Raw genomic sequence first — 16,710 nt, forward strand, 5'->3', positions numbered from 1 at the left:
TACCTCGGCAAAAACTGGATCCACGAAACAGACGAGATAGATATAGAAGGAATTGATATAGAGACTTCTAAGAAACCCGCATCAGACCCCAATGCCTTGGATAAGTTCTTGGCAAATATATATAATCCAGCTAACAATTCACAAGACGTACAAGAAAAATCCGAACCCGCTGAGGAAAAATCCGCTGAGAAAAAACCCGAACCCACAGAGGAAAAACCCGAACCCGTTGAAGAAAAACCCGCACCTGTAATTCGCAAAACTCCTCCACCGTTTCCACCCAAGTCTGACCACTTAAAAGAACGTTTACAAGAGTTAAGGGAAGAAAAACCGTCTGCCCCCAAGCTAGATGACTACGACGTCTTAGATGACTTGTTATCAGACTCGGATTCTACAACTGCAAACCCAGTTCCTGAAAAACCGTCTGCCCCTGAGCCAGATAACTACGACGTCTTAGACGACTTATTATCAGACTCAGATTTTACAACTGTGAACCCAGCTGCTGAACAACAACCCGAGTATCCCGCAGAATCTTCTGCATCTGTCACTAAGCCTGACCCAGAACCGGCTTCTGAAGAGCAATTTATCCCAGAACCCGACACAGAACCAGAAGTTGACCGGGATCCTGAACCAAAGGAAGGCACTCGAGCGCACTGGGCTTGGCAAGAAAGACACCGATGGGATCGCAAACCATGGGTTAAAAATTTAAAGGACCAGGTCTTCAATGATCTCTACAATACAGGTAAGGAATTATGGGCCAAGTACCAAGACGCGTCAGACGAATATGACTGGGAAATACTCGCGTTTGAAATAGAGGAATGTCCCACAACGCGTATTGAGGACGAGTACCAGTACTACCTTATGGAGGTAGTAGACCGCTTCAAGGACTGGATCGAATATAATGGATACTTACCTAAAATACCTAGCCGTAAAGAACTCGCAGATTTAATAAGAATATACAAGGATAATCGTGATGCCGAGATTATTTCCACCCCTCTGGTTATGAAACTATGAGGGCAGATAAGGGTAAAGCGCGAGAGATCCCCGAGGAACGTCCAAAAACTGATATGGAACGTGAATGGGAAGCCGCCAATGGACTCATCGATGACTGGGATGAAGAGGATCTTGATCGTGTATGCAGCAAGATTGACTCCTTTTAATAAGATAGGCACTTCTTAGTTATCTTATATTTTTTGTATAAAAAACCTATATTACAACTGAACACAATTCATAAATACATCAAATGGTTTATTCAGAGATTGTCCGTGCTTTACCTACAAGACCGGATATCAAAGAATTACAGTATTCAGGCGCAAGATTTTCCAGAGGAGCAATAGCAAAACTTGGACAGCGACTCCAATCCCGGTATCCGACACATAAATTTCAGATCCTGCTCCCCTATGAAAACTGGAAACCCGGTGGATGGACATCAGGAAACCAACCAGCTAGCCTTTTCTCACTCTTGGATCACTACGATGAAGCACAACTACCGGATGACGCAGACCCTGATTATTTTGAACGATTCATAATTTATGTGAGAGATGCCCCACCGGTTGCAGGAGGTTGCAACGGGGAGCTAAATGATTGCCTGTATGAATGCCTGAAAAATATCTACGGCACATTCTCTAAAATGCCAAAGTCAATCGAAAAGCCCGAATATATCAAAAAGGCATTAGGTCTCAATCGCGATGCTCCCATCCCAGTTTCATGCATGGACAAGGTTGAACAACTCGCAGGAAGTCTCGCAATTAATATTGTGGGGGACATTACCCGAATCTCTAAGAGTAAGTCCGATAGACGTGCGACTCTCATCCTATCAGAAGGCCATTACTCCCTCACGTTAAATCCTGGAAGACTCCACCCCAGTAAAATAGATAAAAAGCGTAATTTACCCATTGTATACCATGAAGATGGGACCAATAATGTAGTCACAATATACAACGGCAAAACAGTTAAGTCTTGCACAATTGCGCAGTTTCAAAAAACTAAGAATTCCAAAAGTTCTTTCATCTCCGTCGAGAAAAACCGTAAGACTGGAGTATATGAAACTCTTGAAGAAGCATATCAGAGAATCCACGAGGAGCGGAATTCCTTTCTACAGGAGACAAAGAAGTTCGGTTTAGGAATCGACTTATCATACCATAACTGGTCTTACAAAAGAACGGCTCTCTGGTTATTCGAACGATTAAGTGTAGGAATTCCAGCCAATGATCCTCTTGACCCGATAGAAGCGGAGTGGTTAAGTGATGCAATGATGGGAGGATTAATCTGGGCAGATAACGAGTGGAAGGGCTATGGAAGACAGTATGACGCAACAAGTTTATACCCGAGTATCCAACAATCAAACGTGAACTTTCCAATCAGACGGGGTAAATTCCAGACACTTAATGACTTTGTCGACCACAGGGGTTATGCCTTGTATGGATTATTCCGTGCCAAAATAAGTGGGAATAATATTCTCTTCCGACAGAATAAAAGGGGAATCTATACATTCATCGACTTACAACGAGCAAAAAAACTTGGTCTCAATATACAGTTAATACAGGATGGGAAGCCAAATGCATTGATATATGATAGAGAAGCGAGAATCCCTGGAACTGTAATATTCGGTGAGTATGTACACTTCCTCTTCAAAATTAAAAACCAGGGTGGCATAGCTGGCCGCGTGGCAAAGCGAGTCCTCAACACATTATGGGGAGCATTATGCCAGAGGAAGCGTAATTACAAGACACTCACCGCAGATCAAACAGACCCATTTACATTTCCAGAGGGCCATACACTCGACTCTATCATACCAGTAGGATCTGACCAGTGGCGATTCCAGTTTACAAACCCGGGTAATCCCTTCAAAGGTGAGTATCCCAGGATCGCCCCATTCTTATTAGCACGTGGACGCAAAATCACATCTGAGGCAATTCAACCATACAAGGATAAAGTACGACGTATCCATACAGACGGATTTATTTTAGAAGAACAGCCAGATAGCCCCGCGCTTTTCACTTGTTCAGAGAATGCAGATACGACTCTAAAGACTTTCAAGTTTGAAACCGCGGGATACTGCCATGTGAAAAATGCGAACAAGGTTATCTGGACATGATTGCTAGGGACCGGTATGTATATTTTTTACTGACATATCGTGATGGCATAATTGAATAAACCTATGGGATATGTAATCTTACGAGATACCCAAATGCAAAACACTGACGGATTAGGTAGACAAGACGACGAAAGTTTCCACGCGTGGGCTAAGCGCATTCAGAATGCTGTGCAATATTATGAGACTTGTAGTAGAATAGGTTTTCATAGGCGGCTACCTTATCCAAGGTCTCGTCAAGCTGTATATGCTTATATTGTGCACATTAGGAGAATAGTATCACGACTACCAAATAGGTGGTACTGTACCTACTGTAAATCTTTTATTGATCGCGGATGGGGAGCTGACGCTTTCATGGATCAAGCGGTGCGACTACATTTATATAGTTGCCCAAAGCATTTTAATTTCGACTATTATACTCATCATGCTGAAATGATCCAGAATGCCTTTAGGAGATATATAGAAAGAAGGAACAATAAAGCGGCTAGGATAATCCAGAAAGTCGCTATCCCCTGGTTATATAGACCAGGCTCTCCATTGATGCAAAAGGCCGAGCGACGCTTCTACTGTCTTGCAGTATCCCAAGTGTAAACCCTGAGGTTCATATTTATTTTTTCTCATTCGAATGAACAGGTAACTGAAGATTTATATTTTTTACAAAGTACAAAGAATCATGTCAACATATACCGAATTCGCAAGCATTGTTAACAGCACTGACAGCACTAGTGAGGAGGTTATTTACGAGGCATCGCGCATTCAGCCTAATGTTGTCTCTGACGAAACTGTCCCCAAGATTATCCGCGCATTAAAAGATACTATAGTAGTCGCATTAGTATCTGGGTTTAGCAAAACCAGTTACCTCGTCCAGGACCACGTGAAGTATATCAAGCGAATCCAAACGGCAAATTCTCCTGTATCATATGTGAAGTTCGTGGCCAGAAAACTCTTCCCAGATAATGCGGCATATACTGCTAAAATAGCAAAAATCCGCGAATCATACAAGAATAAACAAGCTCTCCTAGATAAGCTTGAGGCCCTCTTCGAATTGTATTATAATGCGACTAAGGACTCATCAACCGGTCCCCCAAAGCGAGCTATTACTAAAAACGAGGCTGAGAAAACCTTAACAGAACTTCTTGCATAAGCGGCTCCTGTGGTCCTACGATCCTGTACGAATTTAGTCTATATTTTTTATCCATGTGTAATAGGCATACAGTAATTGAAGATGGCTATAGTATAAGTAACATAACATCATGTTGGACCGATTACCAGTAGAAATAGTCGAACGCATTGTCGCAAAGATCTTGGATACTGACCTTATTGCAGCGAGTAAGGTAGATAGAGTGTGGTGGCAGGAAGTTCGTCGAGAGGCATATAAGAGGTGGAAAAATTATGCCACTACGATCGGGGATGTGTACTGTGAAATCCGAGCTCTCGGAAAGCATTATATAAAGAGGGAAATTGACTGGATAACGTTTGAAGATGTAAACGACCTCTATAAAAGATGGATAAACCGCCTCACCGAGGATCAGCTTTATATTATGGAGAAAATGCTTAGGAATGGGATGGTCGTGGACCCCCAAGAGAGGGAAACCATAGAGTATGCATTAAGTGAACAAAGATGGGGAGGCGATCCTTGGGGACTGGGAGTGGTATAAATGGACTCAACAGGAGTAAGCATTTTGTACTTGACTTTCGTAGGAATTACCCTGCAGAGTCATATTTTTTAGATCCGGCCGGCATTACCGCGTAATCCCGAATTACCGAAAAAGGAAATTTATGTTACACAAGGTTCCAAACGCATTTTTACCAAAATCGATTTTTTGTGGAACGGGTATCGCCCAAAAAGGAAATGATCTACGTACCGCATGAAATCACGTGACACTCTACACATTTGTTCAGGGTATCACGTGACATGAACTCCGTTCACATTTTCTGTAATATAATCCATAGTTTTTCCATGAATGCTTTTTAGGCCAATAATCCAATAACTTATTCATCAGGTATCCTCGTGTTTTGCGACAAGGACTGATGACCATGTAACCTCATCATCAGGCATCCTCGCATTTTTTGACAAGGACTGATGACGATGTCACTTGGTTATTGTAAATTGAAGATAACAATTAGGTATGTAGACACGTACAGAAAAAAGACATGTCATACCCTTATATAACTAATCCTATAACCGGACGTCCAATCCGTGTTGGTGGAGATACCTTTAATCGAATAGTTATGGAATCCCATGATTATATCGATGGAAGGCTTGTCCGTAGACAAACCGTACCGCCTCCACCCCAGGAACAACCTGTATATTTAAATACAGATACAGGACGCTATATTCAACACGGTACTAGAACGTATCATAGACTGGTTGAGAGTGACTACGAGGTAGTTGAGGACTACTACCTTGTTCATTCTGAAGAGGAGGAGCTTATAGATGAAATCATCAATGAAACACGCTATAATGAGGAAAATCTTGATGGCCAGCGGTTAACTTTCAATAATATACAACAAATCAGAGCCGCTATTCAAGCTGACCAAGATGAATATGATGATTTTATCTTACAGCAGAATACGACTAACGGGACACCTTCCTCCGGTCCTTCCGGTCATCCACGAACTTTGGAGGACTATGCCCCGAGACTTGCAGAGCTTAATATTGAGTTGTGTAGGGAATGTCTCATGCCTGTAAGCCCAAGTGACTTAACGGACAAGTTGTGCAAGGACTGCGCTTCCTAATGGTGAGTCCTCCGGTCCTCTGGTCTTCCGGTCTTTCCAACGGTTGATCCCTTAATGCCAGTTATTTTTTTTTTATACAAATGACAGGTATTTAAAGATAACAATATATAAAAAAGATTGTGAAGGATACTAAGTGAGCGAATAATCAAAGAAAGATAGCCATGTCAACATCAATCGTAATAAACCAGTGTCAGAACTGTGGAGTATTCTCTGCAAAAGCGGCATATAGAGGATTATCCAGCGTGTTGTATAGACAGATTATAAAGAAGATTGGTGACGAGAGTGAACCTTTACAAGCCTTGGGACTTGCCAGGGATAAGTTGGTCCAGATTATCCGTCGGGCAAGTAATGCGGATTTTACGCAATTATTCACACAAAGACTAGATATGAAAATTATGGACGGAGATTCATACGAGGATACTAGGAAGTGGCTTCTTGAACAGCTTATAGCCATTGGATGTGACAGTGGGGAAATTGCCTTATATCAGTTCTTACGGAATACATATCCGGATGGTATTGATGAACCCTTTACTACATTCTATGAGAACTATGTAAATCATGTAAGAAATCCGATGACTAAGAACTTTGCTTCTCGAGCCTTAGGAGCTATTGGATTAAAAGCTAGGATGCTACGGATTGACTTCGAAGGACGTAAAAAAAGTGCCATGATTCTTAGGGCTTCTGCGGAAAAACTTCGCGAGATGGGTTGCTAAAGCAACCAGATTCTTACAAAATACTATTGATCCCTACTCGTAATGCTCGACGGTCCATATGACCCTTAGAAAAGATCTGTAAAAGGACCCCGATGCCTTCTATTAATTTTTTATTATCCAAAGGGTGACTAGACTTCAGGACTTCATATCGGGAGAATAACTCCTTTACGGTCTCAGATTTTGGAATTTCAGTCTTCGCGGTCCTATCCCGTACTTTTGCTAAGAATTTTTGGAAGTCTGATCCCAGGGTTTTACCAGATAGTCCGTAGGCTTCCCGAAAGACGTACTTAATCCAGGTATCTGCGTTCTTAGCTATAACACCAGATACGAGAAGGTGTTTTCTCTCTTTAGGCGATGGATATTCCCGAGCAAACTCGATTAGCTGGGAGGACTTTTTTGCTTCAGCTACGGCTTTCTGGCCATAAGGACTAAACTTTGATCGAACTGGGTTCAAACTCGGATCGAACGGGGATTGAACTGAGTTTGAACTAGGATCGAACTGAGATTGATCAGTGATCGAACTGAGACTAGTATCCCATCTAACCCGAATGGATAACGGATCGCTCTTGGATCTTCTAAGATCAAATACTATAAATTCGCGTTGCAGAGTAAGGTCATCGATTACTGGAGCTAGTGACTCCGATTCTCCTGTATACTGGCGGATGATCCTCTTAGTATCGGTCAAACTTCCGTGACCTCCATGTAGGGAAATATAATTCACATTTTCACGAATAGCCTTGGGAATGGTAAAGAATCTTTGGGCCACATAGATACACGAGATATTTTTGTGACGCCCGTGTGTAAAAAATCCAGTGATGAGATCCTGGGTTTTTTTAGGCGCATCCATCAAATCCTCGAAGATTACCACAGTAGCCTGGGTGGAGTTGAAGTCCTTAACATTTGGAATCTCACTATGGGATACTGCGGTAAACGGAATTTCTTCTTCTTTGAAAAAATCACGTACGACTGCCCACTTCGGTTCATCGAGGTATCTGCCAACTAGAATTACCGCATCACATAATATGTACCTTTCGCCATCCTCCTTTGCCTTCTTGTCTCCCATTAACAAATTAATAATCATAGTTGTCTTACCCGAGTCAGAACTTCCTGCTACGGCAAGACGGAAAGGCCATGATGGGGCAAACTCATTACCCTGTCTCGAGTCGGTCGTGTACTCGTCCAAATTGTATACATAAAGATCCATTTGAATTTTATTCTATCTTAGTTTAAATACGATGTCGACACCAATTGCAATTTATACTCCTTCAGAGCCTACTGGACCGCCTCCTAGGGATTTGCGTGATATGAATAATATACCATTAGTTGCGGTAATTAAGGATCTAACAGATTTTTTAACTGTCAGTGATCGCATGGTTGTTAATCGAGATGTACAAAATGCAAACCATCGTCTTAAACATGCTCTTAATTTATTAATTCATCGCTGTAGAGAAACATACGAAGAACGCGATATATTAAAAGCGGAACGCGATCGATCTCGAAAAGAACGTGATGAATTACAAGATGAACTCGAGTTCAAACGGGTTTGTTAGGTCTTACACAAGATGAGCTAAATAACGTACAAGATACTATTACTAGTTTAGAAGCTAATTTGGCTGAATTGGAACGTGAGTTTGGTGGTATGCGGACGACTAATCGTCGTCTTCAGCAGCAATATAATCTTATGAGAGGAGAACGTAATAGAGCTATAGGTGAACGTAATAGAGCTATAGGCGAGCGTGATGTGGCACGAAATCGGCTTGTATATGCCAATAATCGGGTTCTTTTTGGAATTCGGACATTGGGACGTCTTAGGAATCGACTTTTCCAACAAATAGCCGCTCTGCGTATCCAAGTACAATGGTTTCGGATCAGACAATTGAACCTTCCTCCACCTCCTCTCAACCATCCACAAAATACGATATGGCTGCCGTTGGTATAGCTGCCCCCATATTTCATGGTCGGGAAGATGAAGATCTTAATCTTTTTATTGATAACTTTTTAGGGTATATTAATACCGTTGGTATTGATCCATTGGACGATGCCGGTGCGCCTCCTGGTCGGGTGCGAGCGATGGGGGTTCTTCGTAGCTGTATGAGAGATGAAGCGGCGAGGTGGTTTGATGCAGAACTTACTGGAAAAAATTGGGAACTCTCGAATATTCGGTTAGTGGCTACTGCAAATGGTGGAGCCGGTGCTACTCGCCGAGCGTTCAGAGCTTTAGCTGTTCCTGAGGTTGCTAATGGATTACATGTTGGTACTTACTTACCCGGGTCTGATGCTGATGTATATTCAAGGGTTGCAGGTAATGCGGCGAGAACCGTTGGAGAGGCATTTTTCCCATCACGCGCTGATATCATTAGATCGAATTTTAAAGTTGAAGAGCAGTGGAGGCGTGCGGGCGGACGTCCTACTCATCAACCCGTTAATGGGTTGGGAAATCATGGAGGTCCATTTAATGCTGCTGTCCAGAATCAACCAATAGTCTTACAGGGGATTCTCCTGGATTAAGCATTTATGCATATGCGTACAAATTTTCCAACCGTCGTGGAAGAAAGACTTCAGATACGATTTAGTAATCTTTACCAGGAACAAGGTGAACCTGTTCGATCTTACTATAAGCGAGTTGAGAGGGCTGGGGATATTGTAGGATATAATCGAATTATGGTTACTGACCAGTTCTATAGAGGACTTTTGCCGGAAAACGTTATTGAAGCTTCCAGAATCGGGGCGGCGCCTCTTAATATATTAATCGATAGATTGAGTGATCTTGAGCGACGAAAGGGTGAAATGTTCTATGGATTACAAAGGCGCCAGGGTATTGAAAAGGCTAAAAAAGAGGAATTGGCTGGCTATACTCATCCCGTGACTCCACACGAAGGTGCTGTAATACAAAGGTCGACAGACGTTATTACTCAAGAACGATTACAAGAATTGCTCAAGGCGCAGGCCGAGGAACTTACCAAGAATTTCCAGGCACAATTTAAACAATTACAAGCATCTAAGCCAGTTCGTAAACCACCGGTCTATAGACAACAGATTAAACCTGTTCGGCCAAAGCCACGGCCACGCGTTGTTCAGGATCATCAGGGATCCTGATTGGGATGATGGTTATGTAGATCATGATTTTGGTGATGACCCTGGTGACCCTGATGCTCCTGAGTGGACTAGTGAGGATGATCAACATGTTATTGATCTTATTATGGGATATGAGACGTCTAAAAGATTTCCAAAGAGACTTCAGAAGGCTAAAGATAGACGCGATGATCTGGAATTAGCCCGAGCAATGAGAAACCTCGATCTTAATGATGATGCTATGGATATTGATACTAATACCGCGAGTTTTGATGACTTGAAAATTGTTCCCGATGAGGAAGGTGGTTTTCGGATTTGTGCGGTTCGAAGTACAAAAAAAAAGTAAACTCGGATAAGGGTGTAAGTATCTCGAAACTTCTTAAATCTGTTCCAAAAAAATCAGTTAAAATGACTCCTATTAAGATTCCTGTGAAGGTTACTAGTAGTAAGCCCACACTTATAAAAGCCGTCACCAAAAATGATTCATTAAGTTTATTAAGGTCTGCAGATTTTAGAAAATTACTCCGCGAGATTCTTCGGGAAGAATTAAAGTCTGCTCGTAAAAGTACGGAGATTCCGGAAGACCTAGTTGAGGAAAAACAAGAAGAGGATATCAGGGAAGATGACCCGATGGATATTGACATAGCTCGTTTGGAGAATACTAAAGATCTTTTAGCGCTGGATGGGAAGGTCAATGGGATAGCAATTCAGTGTTTAGCAGACACTTGTGCTAACGCGTCTTTTATTCAGAGGGAAGCCGCTGAAGAATTAGGGTTGGATATCGACAAGAGTATTACACATAACATATCTGGCGCTCCGGGTTCTGGTAGGACATTCGGCATGGTAAAAGGTGTGTCAATCAAACTAACCCCTGATTGTGTAATCACTGAGAATCTCGCGGTTTTAAGCGATTACAAGCATAGGGAGATTGGATTGAGCCGGACGTGTCTGAAACGTTACAATTATGATGTCCATGAATCACGTGAACATATCGCCCTTACTTGTAATGAGAAGAATGTTTTTATCCCGATAGTTTCTGATGTGAATCGAGGAGACAAAAAATAGGGAATATTTATTTTTTATTCCCAAAATTTGCGGATTAAGGCAGGGACATCCTCCTCCAACCGGTCAGCGGGTTCCCAAGTGGCTTCGGTATCTGGGTATCGTTCCCACTTGACTAGATACTGGTCTTGACCCTTCCTGATGCGATGCCGGAGTATCCGCTCAGGTACAAATCTTTCGGGTTGCCCTCTTATCACGGAGTCAGGTGGGGGATGTTCATTTTCTGGAACAATCTGCAACTCTTTTCGGGTGTACGCACATCTGGATACACCTAGACGCCCGTGTGGTCCATCAAGAAGATACGTAGGAGGCTGTTCGGGTGAGAGGATCATTTTTTTGATGACACGGATATTGGGATTCCATCTTATGTCACCTGTACGAAATTTTCCATGGAGTTTATTCCCGAGTACTGAAATAGGTTCGTCTAACTTGACTCGGACATGTGTTCCTTCAGAGAGAAGTTCTGTCTTTTTTGACACTTTGGGTGACCCTGTCGGAATGTCTGGGGGATTTCTCTGCCAGATTTCATCTATTTTATTAACTACATCACGGAAATCTTCTGACCATTCCACGGATGTCACCCCGGTCTTCAACTCCTGTGCCACCATTCGTTTTAGGAGAGGTTCCTGGATTGCTTGGATGGCTCGTTCAGCGTATGATTGCTGTTTGTGTCTTCCTGGTTCGCCGAACCTCATCATTACCCCTAGGCTGTTCAGGAAAAAATCACGTACCTGGTCGTTAGTGAATTCTGATCCGGAATCTGTCTCCAGTCTGTGTGTTGGTGGCTTAATACGATTTCTTCTGTAGATTTTGACAAACCCGTTTAGAACCCTATTTGCAGTTTTATCCTTTAGGGGTTCTGCATCGACTTGTTTACCCGCGACTTCCACCACTACGAGGAAATAGTGGAATCCTTTGGGGTCGACTGGCATCTCTGCAAGATCTGCCTGATGTGTTGCATTTGGTTTCCATACAACTACTTGTGGACGCTCTGATGACTTCTCCTTTAGGGGCTTTTTATATAGGTTGTAGTGCTCCTCACCTTTTAGAATTCGTGCCGGTACTCCGGAGAGATTGTAGTATTTGTAATAATTCTCTAAATGCGACATATTACGACAAATTAAAGGAAAGATTTCGGACTTCAAATCTTAAGATGACACGATTTTACTGCCTAAAGTGTAAGAAGGAAACCGAGACTGCTAGTGAAATACAAGATATGACCACAAATGGCCGCTATCGTTTACATGGTGACTGTGTAGTTTGTGGGATGCATAAGAATACTTTTACTGGGATAGACTGGGTTATCAAAAAGAAAACCAAGGAGAAGAAAAAAGAAACCGCGGCTAAAAGACATCAGACGGCGTATAATAGGCAATGTAAAAAACTTGGGCAAAAAATTTTAGAGTCTGATGACGCGTGTAAACAGTGTATTGATAAATGCCTTAAGGAAGCAAAAAAGAGAAAGACAGATTAGTACCGCCTTCTAAAAGTATTCCTCATCATCCGAGTCATCGAGAGATACCTCTCCATCATCTGATTCATCGTCCGAATCATCAAGAGTGCGGCCTTCCTTAAGCAATTGGATGTTGTACGTTATTTGAGTCCATTTCTCCCAGTCGGACTCTTGCGTTATAAAGCCACATCTGAGAAGAGCTCTTTCTACTGCCACCATTCCTGCAAACCTAGTGTATTTTTTCTGATCGGCTTCATTGAAATTGCCAATGGCCTCCCTGTAGTAGTCTACTGCCTGTTTGTATACCTCCTCAGCTTCTTTATATCGCTTCCACAACTCGGCTTTACAACCGTTGTACCAGAGTCTGTTTATCTTGAGATGTTTTCCGAATTCTTTGATCGGAAGGTTTCTGACCATCTCTCTTACTATGTCCGGGTCGTTGAAAGGCGAAGCCTGCATTTGGATCCATTTACGGATTCCATAGATGTCTACAAGATCGAGACCAAGATCTTCGGCAAGAGAAGTGGCGGCGTGTAAGTTTATCATTGTATGTTACTTATAGTTACCTAATCTTCAATTGCCGAATATATTTTTTCCAAAGATCCGCGCTTCTACCCGGTTATCTCTCTGTGGCTTTACAGACCTTCTAGGGGCTATTAACCTACCTGTTTACTCGGTTTGCTATCTCACTGCTTCCGACAGATGAATAGACTGAATCCTGATCATATGACAGATCTATGACAGAATGACAGATCTGGGGGGTAAAATCAAAACTTTTTTCTGGGAGTATCCTCTCCCGATTTTTCTGAAACATCTGTCATATCCGTCATATCTGTCATACCCCTCTGATTCTATCGTATTTTCCTCTCTTTTCCCTTATTTCATTCTTTTTTAGTATATTATTATATGACAGATGTTAATGACAGATGGTGACAGATATAGGGGATTCCCTACCCCACGGAGGGGAGATGTAGGTACTGCGAGGCCGCGAGGCCGAGGTGGGTTGAGCGTAGCGAGACACACTACCAGCCCGACGACTCCGACACATAAATTTCAGATCCTGCTCCCCTATGAAAACTGGAAACCCGGTGGATGGACATCAGGAAACCAACCAGCTAGCCTTTTCTCACTCTTGGACCACTACGACGAAGCACAACTACCGGATGACGCAGACCCTGATTATTTTGAACGATTCATAATTTATGTGAGAGATGCCCCACCGGTTGCAGGAGGTTGCAACGGAGAGCTAAATGATTGCCTGTATGAATGCCTGAAAAATATCTACGGCACATTCTCTAAAATGCCAAAGTCAATCGAAAAGCCTGAGTATATCAAAAAGGCATTAGGTCTCAATCGCGATGCTCCCATCCCAGTTTCATGCATGGACAAGGTTGAACAACTCGCAGGAAGTCTCGCAATTAATATTGTGGGGGACATTACCCGAATCTCTAAGAGTAAGTCCGATAGATGTGTAACACTCATCCTATCAGAAGGCCATTACTCCCTCGCGTTAAATCCCGGAAGACTCCACCCCAGTAAAATAGATAGAAAGCGTAATTTACCCATTGTATACCATGAAGATGGGACCAATAATGTAGTCACAATATACAACGGCAAAACGGTTAAGTCTTGCACAATTGGGCAGTTTCAAAAAACTAAGAATTCCAAGAGTTCTTTCATCCCCGTCGAGAAAAACCGTAAGACTGGGGTATATGAAACTCTCGAAGAAGCATATCAGAGAATTCACGAGGAGCGGAATTCCTTTCTACAGGAGACAAAGAAGTTCGGTTTAGGAATCGACTTATCATACCATAACTGGTCTTACAAAAGAACGGCTCTCTGGTTATTTGAACGATTAGTAAGTGTAGGGATTCCAGCCAATGATTCTCTTGACCCGATAGAAGCAGAGTGGTTAAGTGATGCAATGATGGGCGGATTAATCTGGGCAGATAACGAGTGGAAGGGCTATGGAAGACAGTACGACGCAACAAGTTTATACCCGAGTATCCAACAATCGAACGCGAACTTTCCAATCAGACGGGATAAATTCCAGACACTTAATGACTTTGTTGACCACAGGGGTTATGCCTTATATGGATTATTCTGTGCTAGGGTAAATGGGAATAATATTCTCTTCCGACAGAATAAAAGGGGAATCTATACATTCATCGACTTACAACGAGCAAAAAAACTTGGTCTCAATATACAGTTAATACAGGATGGGAAGCCAAATGCATTGATATATGATAGAGAAGCGAGAATCCCTGGAACTGTAATATTCGGTGAGTATGTACACTTCCTCTTCAAAATTAAAAACCAGGGTGGCATAGCTGGCCGCGTGGCAAAGCGAGTCCTCAACACATTATGGGGAGCATTATGCCAGAGGAAGCGTAATTACAAGACACTCACCACAGATCAAACAGACCCGTTTACATTTCCAGAGGGCCATACACTCGACTCTATCATACCAGTAGGATCTGACCAGTGGCGATTCCAGTTCACAAACCCGGGTAATCCCTTCAAAGGTGAGTATCCCAGGATCGCCCCATTCTTATTAGCACGTGGTCGCAAAATCACATCTGAGGCAATTCAACCATACAAGGATAAAGTACGACGTATCCATACGGATGGATTTATTTTAGAAGAGCAGCCAGATAGCCCCGCGCTTTTCACTTGTTCAGAGAATGCAGATACGACTCTAAAGACTTTCAAGTTTGAAACCGCGGGATACTGCCATGTGAAAAATGCGAACAAGGTTATCTGGACATGATTGCTAAGAACTGGTAGGTTTATTTTTTACCGACATACCGTGATAGCATAATTGAATAAACCTATAGAACATGTAATCTTACAAGATACCCAAATGCAAAACACCGACGGATTAGGTAGACAAGACGACGAAAGTTTCTACACGTGGGCTAAGCGCATTCAGAATGCTGTGCAATATTATGAGACTTGTAGTAGAATAGGTTTTCATAGGCGGCTACCTTATCCAAGGTCTCGTCAAGCTGTATATGCTTATATTGTGCACATTAGGAGAATAGTATCACGACTACCAAATAGGTGGTACTGTACCTACTGTAAATCTTTTATTGATCGTGGATGGGGAGCCGATGCTTCCATGGATCAAGCGGTACGACTACATTTATATAGTTGCTCGAAGCATTTTAATTTCGACTATTATACTCATCATGCTGAAATGATCCAGAAAGCCTTTAGGAGATATATAGAAAGAAGGAACAATAAAGCGGCTAAGATCATCCAGAAAGTCGCTATCCCCTGGTTATATAGACCAGGCTCTCCATTGATACAAAAGGCCAAGCGACGCTTTTACTGCCTTGCAGTATCCCAAGTGTAAACCCCGAGTTTCATATTTATTTTTTCTCATTCGAATAAACAGGTAACTGAAGATTTATATTTTTTACAAAGTACAAAGAATCATGTCAACATATACCGAATTCGCAAGCATTGTTAACAGCACTGACAGCACTAGTGAGGAGGTTATTTACGAGGCATCGCGCATTCAGCCTAGTGTTATCACTGACGAAACTGTCCCCAAGATTATCCGCGCATTAAAAGATACTATAGTAGTCGCATTAGTATCTGGGTTTAGCAAAACCAGTTACCTCGTCCAGGACCACGTGAAGTATATCAAGCGAATCCAGACGGCAAATTCTCCTGTATCATATGTGAAGTTCGTGGCCAGAAAACTTATCCCAGATAATGCGGCATATACTGCTAAAATAGCAAAAATCCACGAATCATACAAGAATAAACAAGCTCTCCTAGATAAGCTTGAGGCCCTCTTCGAATTGTATTATAATGCGACTAAGGACTCATCAACCGGTCCCCAAAAGCGAGCTATTACTAAAAACGAGGCTGAGAAAACCTTAACAGAACTTCTTGCATAAGCGGCTCCTGTGGTCCTACGATTCTATACGAATTTAGTCTATATTTTTTATCCATGTGTAATAGGCATACAGTAATTGAAGATAGCTATAGTATAAGTAACATAACATCATGTTGGACCAATTACCAGTAGAAATAGTCGAACGCATTGTCGCAAAGATCCCAGATACTGACCTTATTGCAGCGAGTAAGGTAGATAGAGTGTGGTGGCAGGAAGTTCATGATCGAGAGGCATATAAGAGGTGGAAAAATTATGCCACTACGATCGGAGATGTGTACTGTGAAATCCGAGCTCTCGGAAAGCATTATATAAAGAGGAAAATTGACTGGATAACGTTTGAAGATGTAAACGACCTCTATAAAAGATGGATAAACCGCCTTACCGAGGATCAGCTTTATATTATGGAGAAAATGCTTAGGAATGGGATGGTCGTGAACCCCCAAGAGAGGGAAACCATAGAGTATGCATTAAGTGAACAAAGATGGGGAGGCGATCCTTGGGGACTGGGAGTGGTATGAATGGACTCAACAGGAGTAAGCATTTTGTACTTGACTTTCGTAGGAATTACCCTGCAGAGTCATATTTTTTAGATCCGGCCGGCATTACCGCGTAATCCCGAATTACCGAAAAAGGAAATTTATGTTACACAAGATTCCAAACGCATTTTTAC

The 16,710-nt window shown here is 42.3% G+C and overlaps 9 protein-coding genes across 9 annotated transcripts; 8 read left to right on the forward strand and 1 right to left on the reverse strand.

The window, feature by feature from the left end:
- Positions 1–1,240: 1,240 nt before the first annotated feature.
- Positions 1,241–3,094, forward strand: OCT59_015641 (uncharacterized protein; the record flags this gene model as incomplete). Its single annotated transcript, XM_066140161.1, has 1 exon — positions 1,241–3,094. One exon carries the CDS (start codon positions 1,241–1,243, stop codon positions 3,092–3,094), a length of 1,854 nt encoding a protein of 617 aa, XP_066002969.1.
- A 93-nt stretch (positions 3,095–3,187) lies between these two features.
- OCT59_015642 (uncharacterized protein) lies at positions 3,188–3,682 on the forward strand (the record flags this gene model as incomplete). Its single annotated transcript, XM_066140162.1, has 1 exon — positions 3,188–3,682. One exon carries the CDS (start codon positions 3,188–3,190, stop codon positions 3,680–3,682), a length of 495 nt encoding a protein of 164 aa, XP_066002970.1.
- Positions 3,683–3,764: 82 nt separating this feature from the next.
- OCT59_015643 (uncharacterized protein) lies at positions 3,765–4,235 on the forward strand (the record flags this gene model as incomplete). The annotated part of the gene is made up of 1 exon (XM_066140163.1): positions 3,765–4,235. One exon carries the CDS (start codon positions 3,765–3,767, stop codon positions 4,233–4,235), a length of 471 nt encoding a protein of 156 aa, XP_066002971.1.
- Positions 4,236–4,344: 109 nt separating this feature from the next.
- On the forward strand, positions 4,345–4,749 carry OCT59_015644 (uncharacterized protein; the record flags this gene model as incomplete). The annotated part of the gene is made up of 1 exon (XM_066140164.1): positions 4,345–4,749. The coding sequence occupies one exon, from the start codon at positions 4,345–4,347 to the stop codon at positions 4,747–4,749; it is 405 nt and encodes a 134-aa protein (XP_066002972.1).
- A 7,411-nt stretch (positions 4,750–12,160) lies between these two features.
- On the reverse strand, positions 12,161–12,676 carry OCT59_015645 (uncharacterized protein; the record flags this gene model as incomplete). Its single annotated transcript, XM_066140165.1, has 1 exon — positions 12,161–12,676. One exon carries the CDS (start codon positions 12,674–12,676, stop codon positions 12,161–12,163), a length of 516 nt encoding a protein of 171 aa, XP_066002973.1.
- Positions 12,677–13,043: 367 nt separating this feature from the next.
- On the forward strand, positions 13,044–14,900 carry OCT59_015646 (uncharacterized protein; the record flags this gene model as incomplete). Its single annotated transcript, XM_066140166.1, has 1 exon — positions 13,044–14,900. The coding sequence occupies one exon, from the start codon at positions 13,044–13,046 to the stop codon at positions 14,898–14,900; it is 1,857 nt and encodes a 618-aa protein (XP_066002974.1).
- Positions 14,901–14,993: 93 nt separating this feature from the next.
- On the forward strand, positions 14,994–15,488 carry OCT59_015647 (uncharacterized protein; the record flags this gene model as incomplete). Its single annotated transcript, XM_066140167.1, has 1 exon — positions 14,994–15,488. One exon carries the CDS (start codon positions 14,994–14,996, stop codon positions 15,486–15,488), a length of 495 nt encoding a protein of 164 aa, XP_066002975.1.
- An 82-nt stretch (positions 15,489–15,570) lies between these two features.
- Positions 15,571–16,041, forward strand: OCT59_015648 (uncharacterized protein; the record flags this gene model as incomplete). Its single annotated transcript, XM_066140168.1, has 1 exon — positions 15,571–16,041. One exon carries the CDS (start codon positions 15,571–15,573, stop codon positions 16,039–16,041), a length of 471 nt encoding a protein of 156 aa, XP_066002976.1.
- Positions 16,042–16,150: 109 nt separating this feature from the next.
- Positions 16,151–16,558, forward strand: OCT59_015649 (uncharacterized protein; the record flags this gene model as incomplete). The annotated part of the gene is made up of 1 exon (XM_066140169.1): positions 16,151–16,558. One exon carries the CDS (start codon positions 16,151–16,153, stop codon positions 16,556–16,558), a length of 408 nt encoding a protein of 135 aa, XP_066002977.1.
- Between the last annotated feature and the right edge of the window lie 152 nt (positions 16,559–16,710).

The sequence above is a fragment of the Rhizophagus irregularis genome, chromosome 23 (genome assembly GCF_026210795.1).
Source record: "Rhizophagus irregularis chromosome 23, complete sequence".
Classification (NCBI taxonomy): Eukaryota; Fungi; Glomeromycota; class Glomeromycetes; order Glomerales; family Glomeraceae; genus Rhizophagus; species Rhizophagus irregularis.